The following is a 20,397-nucleotide window of genomic DNA, read 5'->3' as shown; positions in this document are numbered from 1 at the left end:
GTCCTTTTTCTGCTGATCTTTACTGGCTTCTACCACCTGCGCCCCGATCATAACTTTTACTCAAGGGGTAACAAAAGCTGCTCTCAGATCAGCGGTGAAAGGCAAGCTTCCCCAGTGCTTTCCTAGACAGGTGTTGTGTGTTTTAGTTCAGTCAATCATAAATAAGGCTGTCTCCACTCTGTCAGGTTTGCCACGTCAGGAAAAAGGTGGACAGATGATTTACAAGACGCATTCATACGCCACCTGCCAGGTGTGTTAGATGCCTTTTAGAGGAATGCTGAGAAAAGATGAATATGCCTTATTATGAAGGCACTTTAACCCTTAAGCAAGAAGCTGATCTTGTTTTATCCTGTTTTCATTTTTTTTATGCCTGCAGTTTTAGTCAAAGGCAACTCTTTGCACCTTGATACCTCATTCTGGGTAACCGGTGTCATGTGATGGATTTGATAGCGGCAAATATTTTTCTGTTTAAGAGAATGACCTATTTTAGTAGGCCTTCCAGGATACTTAAGTGATTTTTTTCTGCTACAACATGTAGCAAAAGCCCATTTTGTTCTGTTAAATAAATAAATAAATCACTAAACACTCAATATTTGTTTAAGATGATATTATCAATGTCCATTGTTTAATTATCCTTCTTTCTCTCTCTCTCTCTCTCTCTCTCTCTCTCTCTCTCTCTCTCTCTCTCTCTCTCTCTCTCTCTCGCTCTCTCTCTATCTCTCTCTCTAGCTGCAAGAATACTATAAGAAGCAACAGGAGCAGTTGCACCTCCAGCTTCTAGCCCAGCAGCAGCAGCAAGCAGGGAAGCAGGCCAAAGAGGTGAGGAAGCCCCGCCCACCCTACTTCACCCTCACTGCACCCCACGTGAGCATCCTCAAGATTTCTTTATAAGGCTATATATGTGAAAATGACATTTGACATTGACATGCACGGGCCAGTCAACACAATTCTTTTGAAGGGTGTATTCATTGAGCCTTACATGAAATACCCACTAGCAAAATACCGCGTTTTCATTCTCATATCCTCTCAACAACTTGATTGCGTTTGTGTATTGGGAATATGGATTTTCATTTCTTAACTGTCGACCAAAGTCATGCTCCAAACCCTACCATGCTAATACATGTTAAGTATTAATTTACAAGTCGCCGCTTGCTAAGCCTAGTGGAAAATCCCTATTACAAGCCACTATGGTGGAGATGAGGAGTTTCTTTAATTGTCAATTAAGGAGCTGAGGGGGAGAAGGACCTGTTCTGGGTAATGAAGGTGAGGGGGAATCATGTCGGATCATGAAGGGATAAGACTACAGCACAACAAAGGCGGAGACGTAATCGCCCGTCTGCGTGCCGTGGGAGACGGGAAGATCTGCGTTAATCTGCTGGTCAAATGAAATCCAAACTTGCACGGCATTTGTGTCTGTGGCATGAACTATATATGATGCAATTTGATCGAGCGTTTGCAGCTACAGAAGACTTTGCGTTGAGATTAGCAGATTAGCTGCTAGGAAACTCGCTTGCAAGATGCTGGTTAAAGATCTAGAACAAGGGGGATTGTGGGAAAAACAATAAAATCATTAAAAAAAGGCCGGTTTGTACAAACTGGTAGATCAGAAAATCAGAAAACAGATATGTTAATAGGTATAGCACAACATAATGCCGCGTATTGGTTTAAAATCGCCTTATTTGGATTGCAATATACAAAGTTGCTGGATATCGTGTTCAAAATGTGGTTGTATCAGTTAAAAGAGTTAAACATTAGCGGCTCATTCATTGTAAATTTAACAGCAAACAACAGGTTAATTATTAGCTGAACTGTATGTGTGTGTGGCTGAAAAAGAATGAGCTCTTGACTTCATAGCAGGTGAAAGAGACTGAGGCAAGCAGTTGGAGGGGGTGGATGCTATAGGCCATGGAGGACAGGGATTAAGACTGTTAGATATCCACCAGACAGCATCATGACTGATAGAGCAAATGCGTGGGCCAATGCACGGGTCGCTCGAAACACTCACGCGCGGACCGCGGCGCACACACGCTCTCTTTAAATGCAACCGGTATCATGACATTTTCCACAGATAGTCAAGAAACGTGACAGAGAGCGAGAAAAAAAGGATTGAAAGTGAGAGGGAGGGGAAGAGTTTAAAAAAGCTTGGCTAACCTTATTGGAGGCCTCGGGAGTTTTCCAGATATTTTCCCTTATTAAATATTAGAGCAGGGGAGATGGTGTACTCGTGGAGTGGAAAGAGGCAAGAAAATTAAACTGGGAGGGCAGCGGTCAGCTATGATCTCCTGCGGGTCGGCTCACGTTTATTCAAGGCTTTTGTGAGAAAACTTGCACTGTGCAAGTACGTAAGTGCAGATGAGGGATAGTTCACCCAAACATGAAAATTCATTATTTACTCAACCTTTCGTCATTGCAAACTTATGACTTTCTTTCTTCTGCAGAACACAAAAGAAGATATTTTAATGGAAGTTGGTAACCAAACAACATTGGCCCCCGTTGACTTCTATTGTATGGACAAAAAAAACACTCAATTTTCAAATATCAATTTTTGCGTTCCACAGAAGACAGAATCATAAGCATGAGGGTGAATAAATAATGACAGAGCTTTTTTTGGGGTGAACTTTCCCTTTAAGGTCTATTAGTTCATGTATTCTATATTGTGAATTAAGAGCCTTAGTGTGCGTGAAAATCTTGGTTATGGAGATATTAAGTTCTAAACATGAATGGGTTCCAGAAAAACACAGAAAGGTAAACAAGATAAAAGTATGTTGGTTTAGTCTGTTTGAGGTATTGTGTCTGAATTCAGTGTGTGCGTGTTTGTTGTGTGTGTGTTGTCTGTCGTGTAGTGATGTAGCCGCAGGCCTCTAGGGACGAGTACACTGACAGTGCTGGACTAAAAGTGAATCAGTCAGGCGTGAGGCGAAGAGAGAAAAGAGAGCAACGGAAGAATGTGTGGCGTTTCTCATCCCTTTAGACTTCTTTAAAAACCCTTTCTCCTCATAAGCCTCTTTTTCTTTTTTCCACCGTGCCACTGCCCCCGTGTAGACTCGCGGGACGACACAGCCGGCAGCAACGGTACACAGCTCATTCGCGCCTGCGAGCAGTTATCGACACACTCGCAGCTGCCCAGAAACACACCGCCGCTTCAAAACTCTAACCACATCTCTGGCCATAATACCAGCTCCTCAAGCAATGCTGTTTTCAATAGATTTTATTTTCATTCGTCATTATTAGCGTAAAATTTCAACGTTCATGGAAAGCGGTTTGCTCATGCGATTCAAATTGGATGTTGAAACTCTGGACTTTGTTTTTTTCAAGTGCTTGTAAATGGACCGATGACACGTTAGATACTCTCTCGGTAAAAGACGCTTTAATTGCCGCCCGTGTCGCTGCCAGTCAGCTCGGCTGGGTTGAGAGGCGAGATAGATAGGAGGAGTGAAAGATGGTTGCCACACACATTTGTGCATCATGAATCCAGACTTTTGCGCTTTTTCTGTTTTTATTGTTCGACTCTCTTTCTCTCTCTCACTCCTTCTCTCTCTCTTGGCTTGACGGTTGAGCCGTGGAGTCACCCTGGAGTCAGTCTAATGAAGTAGCGCTGTCAGTCGGGCCTGGCGTGCCCAAACTCTGTTTGATGTGCTCATAAATCAAGCTGACAGGCCTGTTACTCCGCTAGCTTCAGCCACTCAACTGCATCTAATGTAAACAGCGTGCAGACACAATGTGTTAAAGAACTTGAACTGTGTCCCATGGCACCGAAACAGGGAGAGAAATAGAAAGGAGAGAAAAAGATGGGCGGAGAGAAGTAAAAGCGATGGACGGGAAGTGGGAGGAGGGATAGACAGAATTAATATTGCCGTTACCCCACTTCCCTTTATTCGGTCTTGTGTAGGTACGCTTTTTCACGTAGAGAAGGACTTTGTTAAAGTTGCACTTTCCTGAAATCTAAGGAGCCGTCTAAAGAGGGAGCCTTTTAAGTGTGCTTCTAAATCAATCCAAAATGAGAGATTATTTGAGAGGAATGTTCACTATCAATAAAATTATATCTATTTCAGTAAAGTATTAAAAAATGTTTTTTTTTATAGTTATTAGAAATGGCATTGCACCATGCTCACATAACAAACTCAAATGTCTCCCTTTTTATTAACCTATATAGACAAATCAATCACTTCAACGACTATAAAAATGCAGTTTAAGGAGGCATTCGCCAATGTTGGAGAAGGTCACAAGGTTTTGGAGCAGAGCAAGTGTGTTTTCCTCTTTCAGCTGAGGTTGACCCGTGTGGCCCTTTCCCATGAGGCCTAGCGCCCCGGGCGGCAGCCTCAAACGCTCCTTTGACAGTGAGATTAAGAAACTACCTTTAATTCTTTTTATTTTTATTTTCCTACCCTCCCTTTGACATTTTTTTTCTCCCCTCCACACTTCTCATCTGTTATCTGGAAAGAGATAAGGCCCATCTCTCATTTGGGGAACATCAAAAAGCATGTAGCTGGAAACAGTCGGGCCGGTTCAGGAAGGAGGACATTTATCACAGCGACACCGCCTGACCTTATCACCGCATGCCATGTATTCCATAGCACTTACCCTTAAACACACAAACACACTGGACTTCCCAACTCGTAACCTTTTTTCTTCTGAAATGAACACTTATCTCTTTTTTTACTTTTGAAGGTGGAGTTTTTCAACAAGGATTTCACAAGCACTGTACCCATTGTTCATCCTAACAGATCCAAACTACTCAAACATTATTGGTTGAGTCAATGTAACCATACCAGGCCACGCAAACAAAACAATGTATTTTAACACGTACCAGGCACTTCTTCCTCCCATCTGAGTGTGTTTTAGCCTTTTCCACCTTTGGCCAAACATCATAAGAAATTTTCGCACTCGTGTCTTGTTTTTATGTAGTTTAGGCTTTGTCTTGAGGTTCACAGTGCTTATGTCATAACGTAATAAAACGGTTCAGTCATTTTTTTCGTCTCTTTGTTAACCATCACAAATGTCTGCGAGCACAGAGGGAAATCTCTCGAGGGCTGAATGAAATGACTGTCCATATGCTTCGAGACCCATTTATGAAACAATGAAAGTGAGTTTGATTCACTGTTATCGAGTTTCACAAAGCAAAATGTTCCACACAGTGAAAAACCCCAAGCCTTATCGTAAAATGATAAACATCTGATCTCTTTTAATCTGCGAGTGTGCTTAACATTGCACGCAGATGTTGTGAGCCGCTGTTTATTGCCGTGTTAATTATGCGCCGACCGCATGCTAACAGATTACTACACGCAGGAATGAACAAGCGTGTTTGCGAGTGTCTCTGGTGTCGGCCCAAGACCACATGGAACTGTCACTCAGATTAATGCGTTATCTCTTATTGCATGAGAGACTTTATTTACAATAGAGTTCCACACTTTGAACCGAGCTCCAGCGTTTTGTTGTCTGCTAGTTGTCGACCGCCACAGGAAGTGCTTTGGTGATTGAAGGGAAAGACATCTCTATTCCAGGATATGTCCTATCTAAACATGTCCCGGACAGGGTTGAAGGCTTATAAAAGCCAATGAGTGTCTCTTTAATCCCTCCCTTTCCATCCTGGAGTTTGCCAAATCTTTATCATGCCTTTGTTTTGTTGTTTAACGTATTTACTCTCTGTCTGTGTCTCGCAGCAGCAGCAGTTGGGGAACAAACAACTGGCTTTCCAGCAGCAGTTGATTCAGATGCAACAATTACAGCAGCAACACCTTCTGAATCTACAAAGACAGGGCCTGGTGAACATACAGCCGAGCCAAGGAGCCGTACCCATTCAGAGCCTGCAGCAAGGTAAACCATTCAACCAAAGAAAGATAGTAAATACAGTAACATGATTGTGAACCGTTCTTTTGAAGTACAACACTCGTTCTTGGTCTCCGTTGGCTGGTCAGTTTTGGCCCTGGGGGTGAGGTGCGACAACCACAGGACTCTTAACCTGGAGGTCTGTCTTTTTCACAGCTCTGTCCTCATCCTCAGCTGCCAGAAAAACACACAACCTCTGATTTCTACTTTAGTGATGCCGATTAAAGTAAAGTGGAGCTGTGGAGGAAATGCAGCGTGCTAAATAAATGCGGCATCTGTGTTCATACCCGTAGCCATGGACCAGATGGCGGTCTCAGACTGAGGCCAGACCTGCATCCACAGCCCACTTATTCTTCCTTAGTCAGCCACATTGCAGACACACACAAACACACACAAACACATGTGCTCCCAGACTGACCTGCTACTACACATAAATTTTTTTTTGCAATAGCTTTTATTCAGTGATGGATTTTAATATATTATTTATATTTTTTATATTATTATTTTATTTATATTTATTAGCTTTGATTTGGTTTTATTAAAACATTTATTTTGCAGATTTTGTTTACATCTGTTCATTTTAATTAATTCGCTGATATCAATACCATGTTTATCACCATTAATCTTAACTGGCACTTTTATGTTTAATGAAGAAGATAAAAAATGTGTACTACAGTGTATAGTATTTTGTTTAATTACTAGTAATTATTAGTAGTAAAATTACTAATTAGTAGTAATTGTAGTCATGAGAAGGAATTGGGATTTCTTTTATATTTTCCTGTTCTTTTTTAATATTTATTCCACCCAGCAAAACTGGTTTCGTTAAAGTTTCACATTACTTTCCGATAACGGTAATAAAATTGACATGCGCAACAATGAATGCTAATAAAGCTGCTTGTATGGGATTTCTCTGTATTCTTCCACTAAAATTTGGCAGTGGACTACCATCTCAATCTATTAGAGCTGGATGAAGCCCCCTGGAGACTAACTACAGCCATGTCCAAAGAGCCACATGTGAAGCTTGTTAACTTAATCAGCTCATAAAGAGATAAAAGCGAAGCTTGATTGTTGGTTTTGGGGAAGGCAGTCATTTGGATAATAGGTAAAATATGCCACAAAATTCACTGGGCTTTGTGTAGGGGTGGCGGGGGGTGCTTATGTGTGTGCGTATGCACGTTCCATACCACACGCCTGACTTTTACATGGTCCAGACACGCTGGAAGAAAAGGGGGGTTTGGATATTTTTTTTACTCCAACTACATTCTATGTCGTTTTCCAGCTTTCCTTAATTTGTCAATGAGCCTCACCAGAAATGAATCTTGACTGCGAACTGGCCACCGTCTGCCGAAATTAGACACGTCAACTTTACGGGTTCCACGGCGGCCATAACATTACAGGAGTCTCGACAGGACAGAACAAACAGGCAGCCGATTCTAGTTTCCATGCCGAGATCCTTACCGCTCTTGCCGATAGAGCCTCCAATATGATCCAGGTCTTTTATTAAAGCGCTTGACTCTCTTTTTTGCCCATTGCTCTTGACATTTTTGATTATTTCGGTCTTAAGAAAACACAGACTTCGTCATCCAGCATCCTGAGTGGGCCTACCACACACACACACACACACACACACACGACTGCTTTTAGGAAAAGTAGTCTGGTGGAAAAAAGGAAAATGAGCAAAGGGAGTTGGGGGAGGTGGAGCAAGGTTGCAGGGTCGATGAAAATTATTTTTCAAGAAAGCTATAAACTTTTGGCATCTTTCTGGCATAGACCCCCGCACCCACCCACACGGTTGCTTATGTCATTGTTTCAAGAGTATTGAAGAACAATAAACTCTAGCTCTTGGAATCCCTTCTGCAAATTCTGCGACAGAGAAGAGTCAGGGAATTTCCCCACAATCCCTTCCTGAAGAGAAGCCCTCCATTATGACTGGCCAGCCAACCATGCGCATTCTTCTGGGTAGTCATGCTTGGCCGTAGCTGACGCTGAAAAGGATTTGTTCTCTGATCCGTGGGTGGCACCAACCGTAGTTGTTGTTGTGTTTGTTTGCCACATCGAGTCATTTCCTTCGGAAAGTCAGTGATACGGACCCGAGTGACTCATTATGGAGTTCACTAGACAGGATATTAGCTTTATATTTATTTTTCATGTTTCTTTGCGATGTTTATACTTACCAGTTGCTGTGGTTTTAATTCTCCTCCAAAGAGTGTCTCCGAGATCTGTCGGGTTCAGCTTAACTCTTCGTGATCACCATTCCACACTTTTTGTTTAGTGCAGGCCTTAGATTTGTGGTGCGGGAAGCTAAAGGGGATCAAAGAAACAGATATGAGCTTCAGTGAGATTTAAAGTTGTGCTTTAAACAATGTTAATGTCTCATAGATATCATTTTAAGGCCTCTGATTTGCCAACTGATTTGATGAATTAATGATGTGATGTCCAGCCACTAAAACAAAGCAATTTAAATTTGGGGGGAAATGAATCTAAAATTGGCTTATTTATAGTGCACATCTGCACATTAACTGGGATGTGAAAGTATTTGAAAAAAATCATCTAAAACATTTTCACAGGGCGGCATAGGTTTGGCTCTTTAGTTTTTTGTGAAATGTACATGTGAGAGAGAAATCGAGAGTGTGTGGCCTACCACAAGGGAAAACGCCTCACCTACCCCCATGTGTGTGAGCGTGTGTGTTTGGAAGAAAGTGGGAAACGAAAACACTTCACTGTAGGTAAACCGCTCCACCTCCACCCTGCGTCCTTCTTCCACTTCCCGTCTTCGGGCTGTTCTTTCACAAAGTGAATTCTTGCATCCCTTGATCCACATCAACAGTGACACGCCACCGGATTGGCTCAGTTATTTGCTCAATTATTTGCTGGGTCAAAATACATCCCTGGCCCTGCGGTGCTCTGTCAGGTTGTGTTTAAGTAGTGAACAACAGCATGTAGCAGCAAGTATGGCCATACATCATTTCTCTGGCCCTCAGCCTGCTGGGAGGTGGGGTGCAGGGGTGGGCCAGGCAGGGAGTTTTGTTTTGGCGGGGTCTGGGACAAGAATGCTGGCGGACCAGACATAATATTTAGATTGCTATTAAGTCTTTGCCACGTGAGATAGTGTAGCAGGCTGTGGCTTTTAGGGAACAGCGTGCGCCAGACTCGCTCGGGTTTGGAACCGGCTGGCCCCCTCTCTTTTCATCTTTTTACACCCTCAAATCTCCCTCCTTTTCATTTCAAAGCGTATGGAAGTTGGACAAGGAGAAAAACAATCCCAAATTCAGCAAGTTTGAGAGGAAAATAAATAAAAAAATGCCAAGAGAACATCTCGCCAAGATTAATTCACCAAGTGAGGGAGGCTACGGGCGATAATTACAAATGGAGGTGGCCGGGAGAATTGCAGAGATGTCGAAAGATAACAAAAACGCGCTGAAATTAGCCATTTACTTCCTTTAGTTTGGCTGGTTCCCGTTCCATTCTCCTATGAATTTAACTACTCCATCTGACTCGCCCCTCTCTGCTGGTCAAGTGTGGCACGGTGTGTCTTGTGTTTTATACCTTGGCCGACTGATGTCAGAGCAGTTTGAGATCTCGAGGCAGGTTACTCTGCCAGCTGGCTGTGGTTCAGGACGTGGCGGTGGGGTTTTGAGGTGTGATAAGGAGAGAGACACAGGTTTGGATGCTTTCCTAAAGAGCTCTCGTCATTCAACACGCGGCTTATGCTATTCACCGCAACTGAAGTGAGGATCACTAATAAACAACTTTATAAACACACTATTTAGCTGCAGTATGTTTCATTTTGTGACACCTGTTGACTCACGGCTTTTTTAAAGCAACCTTTTGAGTTTTAATGGAGTGTTGTGAATATAATGCACAAAAGAACGTATTTTCACTTTAAGCTGGGCACAAAAAGCTTGAATCTCTCTCTCGCTCAACTTAAAGAAAGTCGTTCTAAAGGTAAATTATACTTAAGCGTCGGATATATGCCGTAGCCTACGTGTGGGTTTTCATTTATACTTCTACGTTGTTGTCCGTGTCGACAGGCAATGACCACTAGCCGTCAATGTCCATGCGGGTGTTGCTTGTGTAACCAAGACAAGAGCTGAAGAAGCTCATTTGAAAAGCATTAGCAGTGATAGTGGACAAGTAAACAGTCACATTTGTTTTAGATTTGAGATGTTTAATGCAGAAGCACAAATATTTTACTTGGATAATTCATTCGGAAATGCGTTTGATTAAATGTGACTCTATCGCAGAGTTTTTTGACCTGAGGGAGGGGTTCAAACAGACCAATCACAGCGCTTGCGGTCCGCGCTGAGTTGACGCGTTGTTACATTTTTGGAAAGGTGCACGTCAGGCTACGGTGTGGGGTACACGGCTCTGCCTAGGCTACGACGTAGGTCCGACGCTCTAGCATAAACTGAACTTAAGGTGTCGTAACATAAGAAATTCAACTTTTTAATCTGTTATTGGTTTCTTTTTATTGTTCTTCAAAAATGCATAAATGCAGTGAACTGATCTCTTTCTACGTTTTTACTCAGCCATGTGTCCCACTGACCTGCAGCAGTTGTGGAAGGACGTGGCAGGCATTCAGAGCACAGAGGACGCCATGAAACATGAGGGCCTCGACCTGACTACCAACAGCTCCAACTCTACCTCATACACGGCCTCCAAGGTCTCACCTCAGATCCCCCATCATTCTTTGCCAAATGGACATAACTCTGTGCACACTCCAAAGAGAGACAGGTGGGACCCTACACTCAATACACACATACAGAAATACTTGTTATATTTTATTAAAACGCACTTAAACAAGATTACATGAGCTTTTAGACCGCTCACTAATTCAATGACAGTATTGCATACATGGATATTATACACGCATCATATTTTATGGATTGTATGGTCACTTTGATGTTCATTTGATAATTTACGGTTGTTTCATTTGTTCAGAACATTGTGCATCTACGGCACAATTGACGCCCGTGTGCCAGTTTAGCATGAGTGTGTGTGTGAAGTGGGTGATGTTGCTGAAGGAGGGAGTGGGGGGATGGCACTGCTCTGGGGTCCTCATGGATTCTTTTCATTATTTTAGAGCAAGACTCTTTGAGTGGATCTCGTCCTTCACCAAGGAGTCCAGTGATGATCATCTCACGCCTTACTCCAAAAGCGCTCCCCTCCAGAGCACCCAGTGAGTACAAACACACACAACACACAGTTGTGACCTTTCATTTCATGTATACTGAGCTAACAATATTTTCCATCATAAAATCATCCGGGAAAAAACGAAATAGTGGTATTGTCAAAAAATGTGACGTATATAAAAACATAATTATAGAGATTGTGTTCATTCTTCACTTATCACAATATCAAAAATATTTTTGCAGCCATTTAAAGTTTTAGGATTCACAATGGTTCTCCCTCCCTACACACATATTTTTAGTGTGATTTATCGACCCAAAAATATCTCAATATCAGATTTTACTGCATGGTTATTGTGGCCACGATATCTTTTGATCAAATTAATCTTTAATTTAAAGGACAGATTTATTTGAGTAATAGTGTTATTTATATATATTAAAAAAAGATATTGCGATAATACTTATATCTTTTTTCACAAAAATCATGTAGTGAAAATCTGATATTGTGACAATCCTACCTCTCAATAATACAGTATAAATTTTCTCCTAAAAACGACTTGTTAAGCTAAATACATTTTTCACATGAACATTTATGGGAGAGGCAGATACACATCCAAGCCTGTCGTGCCACGCGAGTTCGGATAAACGCTAGGAAAAGTGCTGCCTCCATGTTTGCTTATACCACTGTTCTTCCTGACTTGGCCTAACACATTTACGCACAAACAGACACACACAACTCAGAAGGAAGAAAAACTGTGTGGTAAGGCTAATGCATGGCACATGTGGACAGTGTGGTTGCCAGTAGTTTGTAATGTCTAGAGGCTGAGCGGCTTCTGAATTGCGTTGGCCGGCCACTGCCAGCACATCTGATGAGGAGGAGGAGGGAGCGCGTGTGAGTGCTGTGTCGGGAGGCCCTCATCTGTGAGCAAGCTGCTTTATATTAAGCAGTGCTGTGATGTGGATTTGGGAAGAGTTCCCCAGACCTTCAACCACCACAGGCAGTGCCGCCCCCCTGCCCATGCTTAGCAGCAGTCAGACGCATGACGAAGGATTCTGTGGTCCCTGCCCCATGAAGCCCACACTACACGCAAGCCGTGGCAAGTGGCCAGGCCCGAAATGAAAAATTGCTGGATGAGACTGCTGGCGGGGTTAGAGGCCTGATCTGTTATGGGTCTCAACAGAAGCCGGGCCAGGGAGACCCGTTCCAGACTGCGCGGGCCACAGAGCGCGCAGTGGCTGTTTCTCAAACTAAACAAGAGCTATGAGTTTAGCCCCAGGCCTCATTGGCGGGTCCTGTCAGCACATCCATAGCCACCTTATCCATACTCCTGCCCAGAGACGTGAAGAACATCTGAAGATCGCAATAAATTTGTCCATAATTACACGGCAGCATGTTGTTCCTGGCTGCACCAGAGGACATTCGAACCGGTGATGAAGTACGAGATGCTAATACGATGATACACGCTCTTATTGGAAGCCTGTCAGTCACCGTTATAGAAGTGCTGTCTTTTTTACGTTTACCAGATTCGCTTTAAACTGCATCTGTTCAAAGCTTCCTGAAGGGGTGCTTGCAGAACAGGCTCAGAGCTATCGGCTTTCTCAAACTGGGAGCACTTGAGACCAGAATGTCTTTTTCCATTGCTTCATTGCTTTTGTATTGGTTGCATGTGTGTGTTCTGCGCTACCATGCCGACTGCTTTAAAAAAACTTCAATACGCTATTGAACTGAATGTTGTTTCGATTAAGCCAGCAGGTGTCTAAATGTTTTAAAGGTGCAGTACGCAATTTCTGCACCACCAGCGTCATCGCGCGAATGTAAGAATAAGAACATTTAAAAAAAGAGTTTTGGAACCTGACATCTGTCTTGCATTGGTTGACAAACAAAATGTACAGCTTTGGTTGGGAGACTGTTGAAACGCATCCTAACCAAATGCGACGCGATGAGATTCCTGCGATAAGCAATTTGTTTGTCCATACCAAGGGCGAAATAGGGTCGAGACGCGACAATCAATCACAAAACACAGCCAATCAGAACAGTTTATCTCTGTCCTCAAATTTATATAGCCTGTCTTCATCCATGTTTGCCGATTAATATTCATGAGGTGCAGAACTTACATTGAATGAGATCATTGTGTGGGCGGAGCTGTCAGCCGCGAAGTCGCAGAAATAGAAACAGTTTCTAAAAAAGAAATGGACGTTACTCGTCGTGCAGCCGGTTAGGACAAAACCTCTGATTAACATGGAAAAGATACATTTTATCATGCGTCGCATCGTGTTTGGTTAGGATGCGGTGTTAGGTAGATTGAGATTTTTTGTCGATTAGATTTTTTCAGGGTTTTTAGCATAACATATACAGTTCCAAAATAAGATAACTGAATAATTAAGCATTGTTTTGATTTAAGCCGTAATTACAAAAAATAAAACCGCTAACTAACACAATAAAACACAATAAAACAATTTTTTTTGGAAAAAAATGTCTCTATATATCATATATTTTTTATAATATATGACATACAAAGACATATTTCATATGTTATAGTATATATATACATTATAGTTATAATATATAATGAATTATTTATGTGTGTGCTTTATTAAATTAAACAGCTATTCTACTGGAGAAATGTTTATGTTGGGTTTTTAAATAGTTTTAATTAAGCTCAATATGCAAACAACAGTGTTCACTGGGTTACACAAAAGTTTGCACGGCATGAAAACAAATGTACATGATCAACAAATATGTATCTCATGATAACGCAGCACTGGTTCTACACAAGTGCCAGCTTTCTCGCACTGGCCCCGGGCCACTAGTCTGTCCTTATTGTTTGCCTGCCTCTAGCTGTATCTCAACCATCTTATCAATTTTTCCCTCAGAAATGTTCTTGTTGTATCACTGATAAGGTGTGCAGTGCTACATGATACACTGAATCCATTTATCTCATGGTGATATTAAGGTTTATATTGGTGAGAACATGACTAACAGTCTCTTTTCCTTTTACAGCTCGACCCACGAGGAACACACAGCCTCACACCCGCTCTACGGACACGGCGAGTGCAAGTGGCCCGGCTGCGAGGCGCTCTGCGATGACATGGGCCAGTTCATCAAGTGAGTGACACCTCTCCATCATATTCACTACAAAGACACACCCCCTGATGCATTTACATCAACACTAATACACGCATCAACCCCGTAACTTACATCTTATCCCCCCGCTGAGCAACAGAGCATTCATCATTGCCTGCTGCGGCCCATAAAACAAGTCCCTGTCTGTTAGCTTTTCCCTCTGTCAATGTGCATTCATCTTTTTTTTGATGAGGCTGCAGGACGCTCTTTAAGTAAAGGCCTTCTCTTGTGCTGAAACGAGAGAGGGACGAGAGAGCGAGCAATAAGAGAGCCGAGTGGCTGACAGACGGGTTCAGGTGTGATGTTTGAACAGACAGGAGACCAGTGAATTCCACAGGGTGGTGGGGAGGGGGGCAAGGTTATTGCTGGAGAGAGCGTGAGACATTCTCTAGCGCTGTGGGACTGTATTTGTGTATGAAAAAGGAGGCTAATCGTGATGGACAGGTATTTTAGCCGGAGAACACTATCGTTGTAAACTAGACTGCCCTCTATAGTTTTGCATGCAGATTCACAGTATGTCATACAATTACTGTCTGTGTGTACACCCCCCCCCCCCCCCAAAAAAATGTGTACACATTTCATACGACTATGAAATAGTTCATCTCTTACGTCTGCGTATTGTAATTTTGTTTATTGAAGGGGGCTTTCTTTAAGCTGTAATCCATATCTTTTTGGTTTAAACCAAACTAAATTTATTAACATTATCACTATTGCTATTATTAATTATTATTATATCAAATAAAAATATATATATTTCACAGAGTTATCGAAGTAATCTCTAAATTTTGCCTCTGTATCGACATCTCTCTTTAAAACAAAATGGCAGTCAAACATTTTTATATTAATAAAAATAAAGTATTAATTATTTAATAATAAATTGCATATTATTATTATTATTATTATAAAAATGTTTTACTGCAATTTTATGTTTCAAACAGAGATGTTTATACAAAGGCAAAAGTATGAGAAAAAATAAATGGGACATTGTTCAAAAAAACTGAAATTTTGCTGTACGTTTTTCACTGGGCTTTTCCCCAAAGGCTTTGCTTAATACTTTTGTACAGGAAACTAGTTCACACATTCCTTGTGAGTAACCATAGCGACACATCCTGTTCTCTTCCTGTTGACCTGTCCAGTGCTGAACAGCCAAAATGTGTGTGTGTGTCTGTTCAGGTAGCTGTCAGAGGCAGATTAGCTCCCCGCTCCCATCATTCCCTCTCTTCATCCCTCAGCGCACCACTGCTAGGTCAAGCAAATTGTTTTCACGCTTCGTTAGTGGTTTACTTAATTAGCTCATTTACAATTAGAAGCCTTTGTTTCTTGGATACAAGCAAAGACATCAAAAAGAGTCTCCCTCCCCTCCACCATCTCCGCTCTCCCTTTTCCCCAGCCTCCTTTCTTCTCACCATCGCTTCTTTCGCATGTGTTTGCCAGTTCGGGGTCTTTGGGGATGCTGGTGGGGTGAGAGGAGATAAAGAGAGTAAGAGATCAGACAGGGAAGGCGATGTAAACAGTCCCATTGTCTCTGTGAGTTAAAATAATGAGACTTCACAGTGGAAAGTCCTGACATGTTGTGCTGTCACAGGGGTGTGAGACGCACTGTTGCTGCTGACGCCAACCCAGCGGGCTGGGGACTTGCAATACGTTTGCTCTGTTCCAAACCCTAGTGAGATGCCTGCAAAGGCAGCATTTTAAAGCATCATAGACCCTTTTAAAATGAAGGCAACTTAATTATGCCTTTTTGCCTCATAGGAATCACAGAATGCACTGCGGTAAGCTCAGTATAAATAAAAATGCTAGATGAAATACCTACGCATTCAATTTATAATGAAAAGATTTTGTTTTTCTGTTTATGAGCGACAGTCACATCTTTGTTTTTTTTTATTTCCTGGAGGGAGATGCTCGGCCCTCGGATCATCTACTGATCCAATGTTGCTCTTCCTAAGGGGGACCATTGTATTGACAGGCCGGAAAGATGTGTATGTAAATTTCCTCCGGTCGTCCCTGGCGACGGGGCGAGGAGCATGCTCAGTGCACGCGGGCGGGAGCGGGAAGCGCGTATGATGGCCGCTGACACACACATCAAAGAGCCGGAGAGTCTGGGAAAGTTTTAAGAGTAAAGCTGTTGTTTGGTTGCGCGGTGTCTCGTTTCACATAGCCTCGGGGCAAGCGGAGAGCGGTGGAGGGGGGGTATAAGATAAGAAGCGGTCGGGTTGGGGAGGGGGAGATGACAGATATTGCTGCCAGTATCGTGCACAGTGGCCTAGTCAGAACGCTTTAGTCATCACTGCACTGCAGACAAGAAGAGATGGTCCGCTCGCCCGGTTCTCTCTCTCTCCTGTTCTTTTCTATAGGCACATCTGGCCGCATGCCACCTAGTAGAAAATGAAGCCCAGCAGGACTGAAACGGCAGCTATTCACGATGTTGTGCACCCCACCTCTTGCGTTTTTAATAATATTTTTTGATAAACGCTGAATTATGAAGAAAATACCTATTTCGTCTGGGCATAATGTGTCCAGTTTCTTTTCCCACAGCATGTCTCTCTCTTTTTTTTTTGCACTGGAAGAAAGATAAAACACTCATTCAATCTTCATCTTCCACCCTCCCTCGCCCTGAACTCTTTAATGATGTTCAGTTTTCTCTGGCATGCCAGGACGACATGTGTTGGAATACTCAAGCCCTTTGTCGGGTCCCGTGAATCTTTTTTTTTTTTTGCCGACCATTGTAAATGCCCCTCAAATCCCGGTCGGGGTGCGGGGAGTAAACACTGCCTCATTGTCGGGTCTCTCGGAAAAACGCTGCTACTGTTTATTATGGACTATAAAACTTGTGGTCTGTTCCTTTATTCAGAAAGAGAGAGAGAGAGAAAGGTGGGGGGGGTGGGGACAGAGAAAGATGAGATCATGTTTTTGTTATTATCATCATGTGCTTGCGGGGAAAATGGATCTGGATTAGGCGAATGGTGACATCATTGTTTTTGTTTAATTTCTCATGGAGAGAGCATGCACCCCTTTTTGCTTCAGTCTGACACCTGAAACGGTCGTGTGTAGGGCGGTCACCTGGCGGGTGTCGTGGAGACGAACCGAGTACAGGATGGGTTCCGTCTCTTGTTCGCTTGGGTGTTGCTCTCCTGCAGTGTGGGGGACTTAACCCAGCGTTCAGGACAGTGTTAAAACACACAAAAATTCCCTGATGGATAAGAGTGTTAGATGAGATGGACTGAAGATATTTGTGTGTTAATTTTGTGTAGATCAGTGCTGGATTGATGGAAAGGAGGATGATGTATTTCAGATTTTAAGTCTGGATCTCCCGTTAATATAAAATAATCCTCAATCCGCCTGACCTCAGGAACTGTTTGCTTAGAGGCTTTAAGCAGTAAGGAGTTCAGCTGTTCCCAGGAAGTGAGCATTGTGGCCCAAACACGTTATATTTAAAGAATTTATGTATTCTTCAAGGCGCTCCCATAACCCCTGACCTCTGAGTCATTACACCCCACCAGGTGTGTGGTTTGAAGAGTGGGAGGGGTTCCTTCCGCACCTGGAGGGAATGACATCATCACTTGGATACTTTACGACATCATCGCTTGGTTACAGAATTGTTTATGTAAGGGGTAATGCACAGTCAGAAAAGCCCCAACTGGCTGATCCGGGTCTTGTACCACCCTGAAGGGGTTTATTTTTGCAATTATAACCAGCTGACTGTACATTATCCCACTTTACACATGACTACATGGCAGATGTATAAATAAACGAACATGAAGTATTAACACAAATATTCAGCTTTTGAATACACAAATATTCTGTTCTGTCATTGGCTCCTCACTTTGGTTGTTTGGTTTCTTTGGTTTCGCTTCCTTTATGATTCTAATCTTTGCATCGCCGGTTTAGTTTTTTGTTTTGGGGAGTTACAGACAGCTTGGAAAAACAAAACATGACTTGAATAACTAAAGTAACCCATTTGAAGCAGTGCTTGATGAGTAAAACAAATGATGTCATATCCAGGTGTTTTTTTTTCAACTCCCACTCAGGGTTCATGGCCTGCAGCACTTAGCTCTTCTACAAAAAACAAAACCGTTTCCAAAATAATATCCCACTCCAGCTGCGTTTCAACTGAATAACAGAGACATTAGGACATTTGTAGTGAGCTAATATATAAGGATGTTTAGGGCTGAAGTCTTAGTTTCTACTCTTTCATTGACTGTTGGTAAACAACATAAAACTGTAATTCGCAAATGTGGACTGAATTATTTCATTATGTAGCGGTCTCCATTTCCAAAAACAAAACGGTCACATTTCTATGACACAATTCTCTTTCCACGTCTAATATTGTTTTTAATTTTCTTGCGAGAGGAAATCGAGTTTATACGCCTAGTGAAGTGTTTTTTAGGTGGAAATCCACTATTGTTAGGGATTTCCTCCAAATGGGTGATTGTTGTACCCAGAGGATCCCATTAAATGTTTCTCTTCTGAAATGGAAAAATAAACAACTGGCCGCCGTCGCATTTGATGTAGTTGTTTGTTTATGTGAGGTCATGCTTGGCCGGGATGCTGCAACTGGATCTCTGCTGCCTCAGTGACCTCAGTATTTGTGTATGTATGCGCGTGTTGTCAGGATGTGATGGTCTGGGCATGTAGTGCAAACACGTTAGCACACGCGGCACAAACTGCTGCCGTCTCCAAAGCAATCCCAGAAGGCTAAGCTGGAGCCGTCGCGCGTGTTTGTGTGTGTCAGCTACATGGTTGGTGGCAGATGGTCCAAATATGCTTACAGGTCTCCCTCTGGGAGTTTAGATAGGGTCACCTAGGCAAGGTTTATTTGCACGTAGATAGATTTCGTTTTGTGGGCAGCGTGTTAGGATACGCTGGCCTCCCGCCGCACGTTTGCATTATTTAAACTCTCGATTTCTCTCTTCCAGGCACCTGAACAGTGAGCACGCCCTGGACGATCGCAGCACAGCCCAGTGCAGGGTCCAGATGCAGGTCGTTCAACAGCTGGAGATACAGGTGAGACGCGCACGCAGACGCAAAATCAACATTTCAGGAGAAATAACGCAAAATCAACGTTTCTACAAAAGCCACTTTTCAACGGAGGGCGCCCATGACTGCTTCTTTTGAGTAAAAAAAATCTAGAAGAAAGGGTGTGTGTTTGTTTATGTAACAACACACCTTCATGCTTGAAATAGTGTTCACGATAGTCTTTGGGTGTGTCTCAAAAGTAGGCACTAGAAGTTCACTTCATAGGGTGCCATCTGTGTCCCAATATTTCATAGATCAAGGCAACTGCTTGAATATGTTTTCACCATTTACTGATTCACGTCAAAGGGAACTAGATAGTAGAATGAAACAAAGTCCTGGTCTCCTTGAACTCTCTCATACTGTCTCGCACGCACACACAGCTGGCATGATTTTCTGCCCATTACATGTCACACGAGTTGATAGAGATCACTGGAGCTTGTAATAGAAGGAGTGATGTGGAGTGTGGGTGCAGGAGAGGAGGCCAGAATATCTGCCTTTGATTGATCCCAATTAGAGAGTTTCCCAGCACCTCTCTCATCCCTCCCGCCGTGGGCTCTCGGCGAGAGCTGCAGGCTGCCTGTCGCGTGCGCACATGCAGTGTCATCTCTAATGAAAGATCTGATAAGGAGGAAGGTGGACATGGGAGGTGAAAGAGACCTCCTCTGCCCACTGACACCTTCTTTGCCCCAGATTTATACTCCCGATAATGGCTTAAGTGCAAATTGCAGCCGTTTTCTAATCGGTTTAGACCTGTGTGATATGAACACTGGTCTAGGTGGTGATCAGCAATGCTGGTGTTTGTAACAAGACTAATAGTTAAGACCTTTTAGCGAAATATTAAGGCAAAGAAGTTTTTGAAGTATTTAGACAAGCTTTCAAGATCAGTGATGCTTTAAATGGTTTGGACTTGTGCTATGTTTAGGACCGTGTTTTTGTCAATACGGGTAATTTGTCAGGACACTGAAGCTGTCAGAAGAGCGTCTAGTGAGAGTCAGGATTGGCAGACACTGACAGGTCAGTGCTCGGGCACATTAGGGTCAGACACACAGTAAGCAACTGTTAGCTACGGGGTAAGTTGTCTCAGAGAGCTACTTGCAATCTCTTCAGAAACATTCGCTGATCTACAGTTAAGCGCAGGTCAAGGAACTTAACCGTGCTCACAGCGGTAAAATTCAACAAATCAACAACCTTAAAAAGAAGCCCTGTCTCCCGGACGGGCACTTCAGACCCTCCAGCTTTACGTGGCAGAACAACTTCCCATCGTCAGACCCGTCAGAGAAATGTAATTGGTTGGCTTTACAT

General features: G+C 42.8%; 1 protein-coding gene across 2 annotated transcripts in view; it reads left to right on the top strand.

Moving 5' to 3' along the window:
• Positions 1-20,397, top strand: part of foxp4 (forkhead box P4) — a 109,370-nt gene that overhangs the window by 71,051 nt on the left and 17,922 nt on the right. Inside the window, exons 5-10 of one of the 2 annotated variants that reach the window (XM_056734329.1) lie at positions 730-819; positions 5,661-5,814; positions 10,356-10,560; positions 10,910-11,005; positions 13,957-14,061; positions 18,996-19,083. In XM_056734329.1, the coding sequence (XP_056590307.1) occupies positions 730-819; positions 5,661-5,814; positions 10,356-10,560; positions 10,910-11,005; positions 13,957-14,061; positions 18,996-19,083 (738 nt within the window). Of the gene's footprint in view, positions 1-729; positions 865-5,660; positions 5,815-10,355; positions 10,561-10,909; positions 11,006-13,956; positions 14,062-18,995; positions 19,084-20,397 lie in introns of both variants that reach the window. The other variant, XM_056734328.1, reaches the window with a different exon arrangement.

Source organism: Triplophysa dalaica, chromosome 21 (assembly GCF_015846415.1).
Source record: "Triplophysa dalaica isolate WHDGS20190420 chromosome 21, ASM1584641v1, whole genome shotgun sequence".
Classification (NCBI taxonomy): Eukaryota; Metazoa; Chordata; class Actinopteri; order Cypriniformes; family Nemacheilidae; genus Triplophysa; species Triplophysa dalaica.
This window is presented reverse-complemented; position numbering and strand designations above follow the sequence as displayed.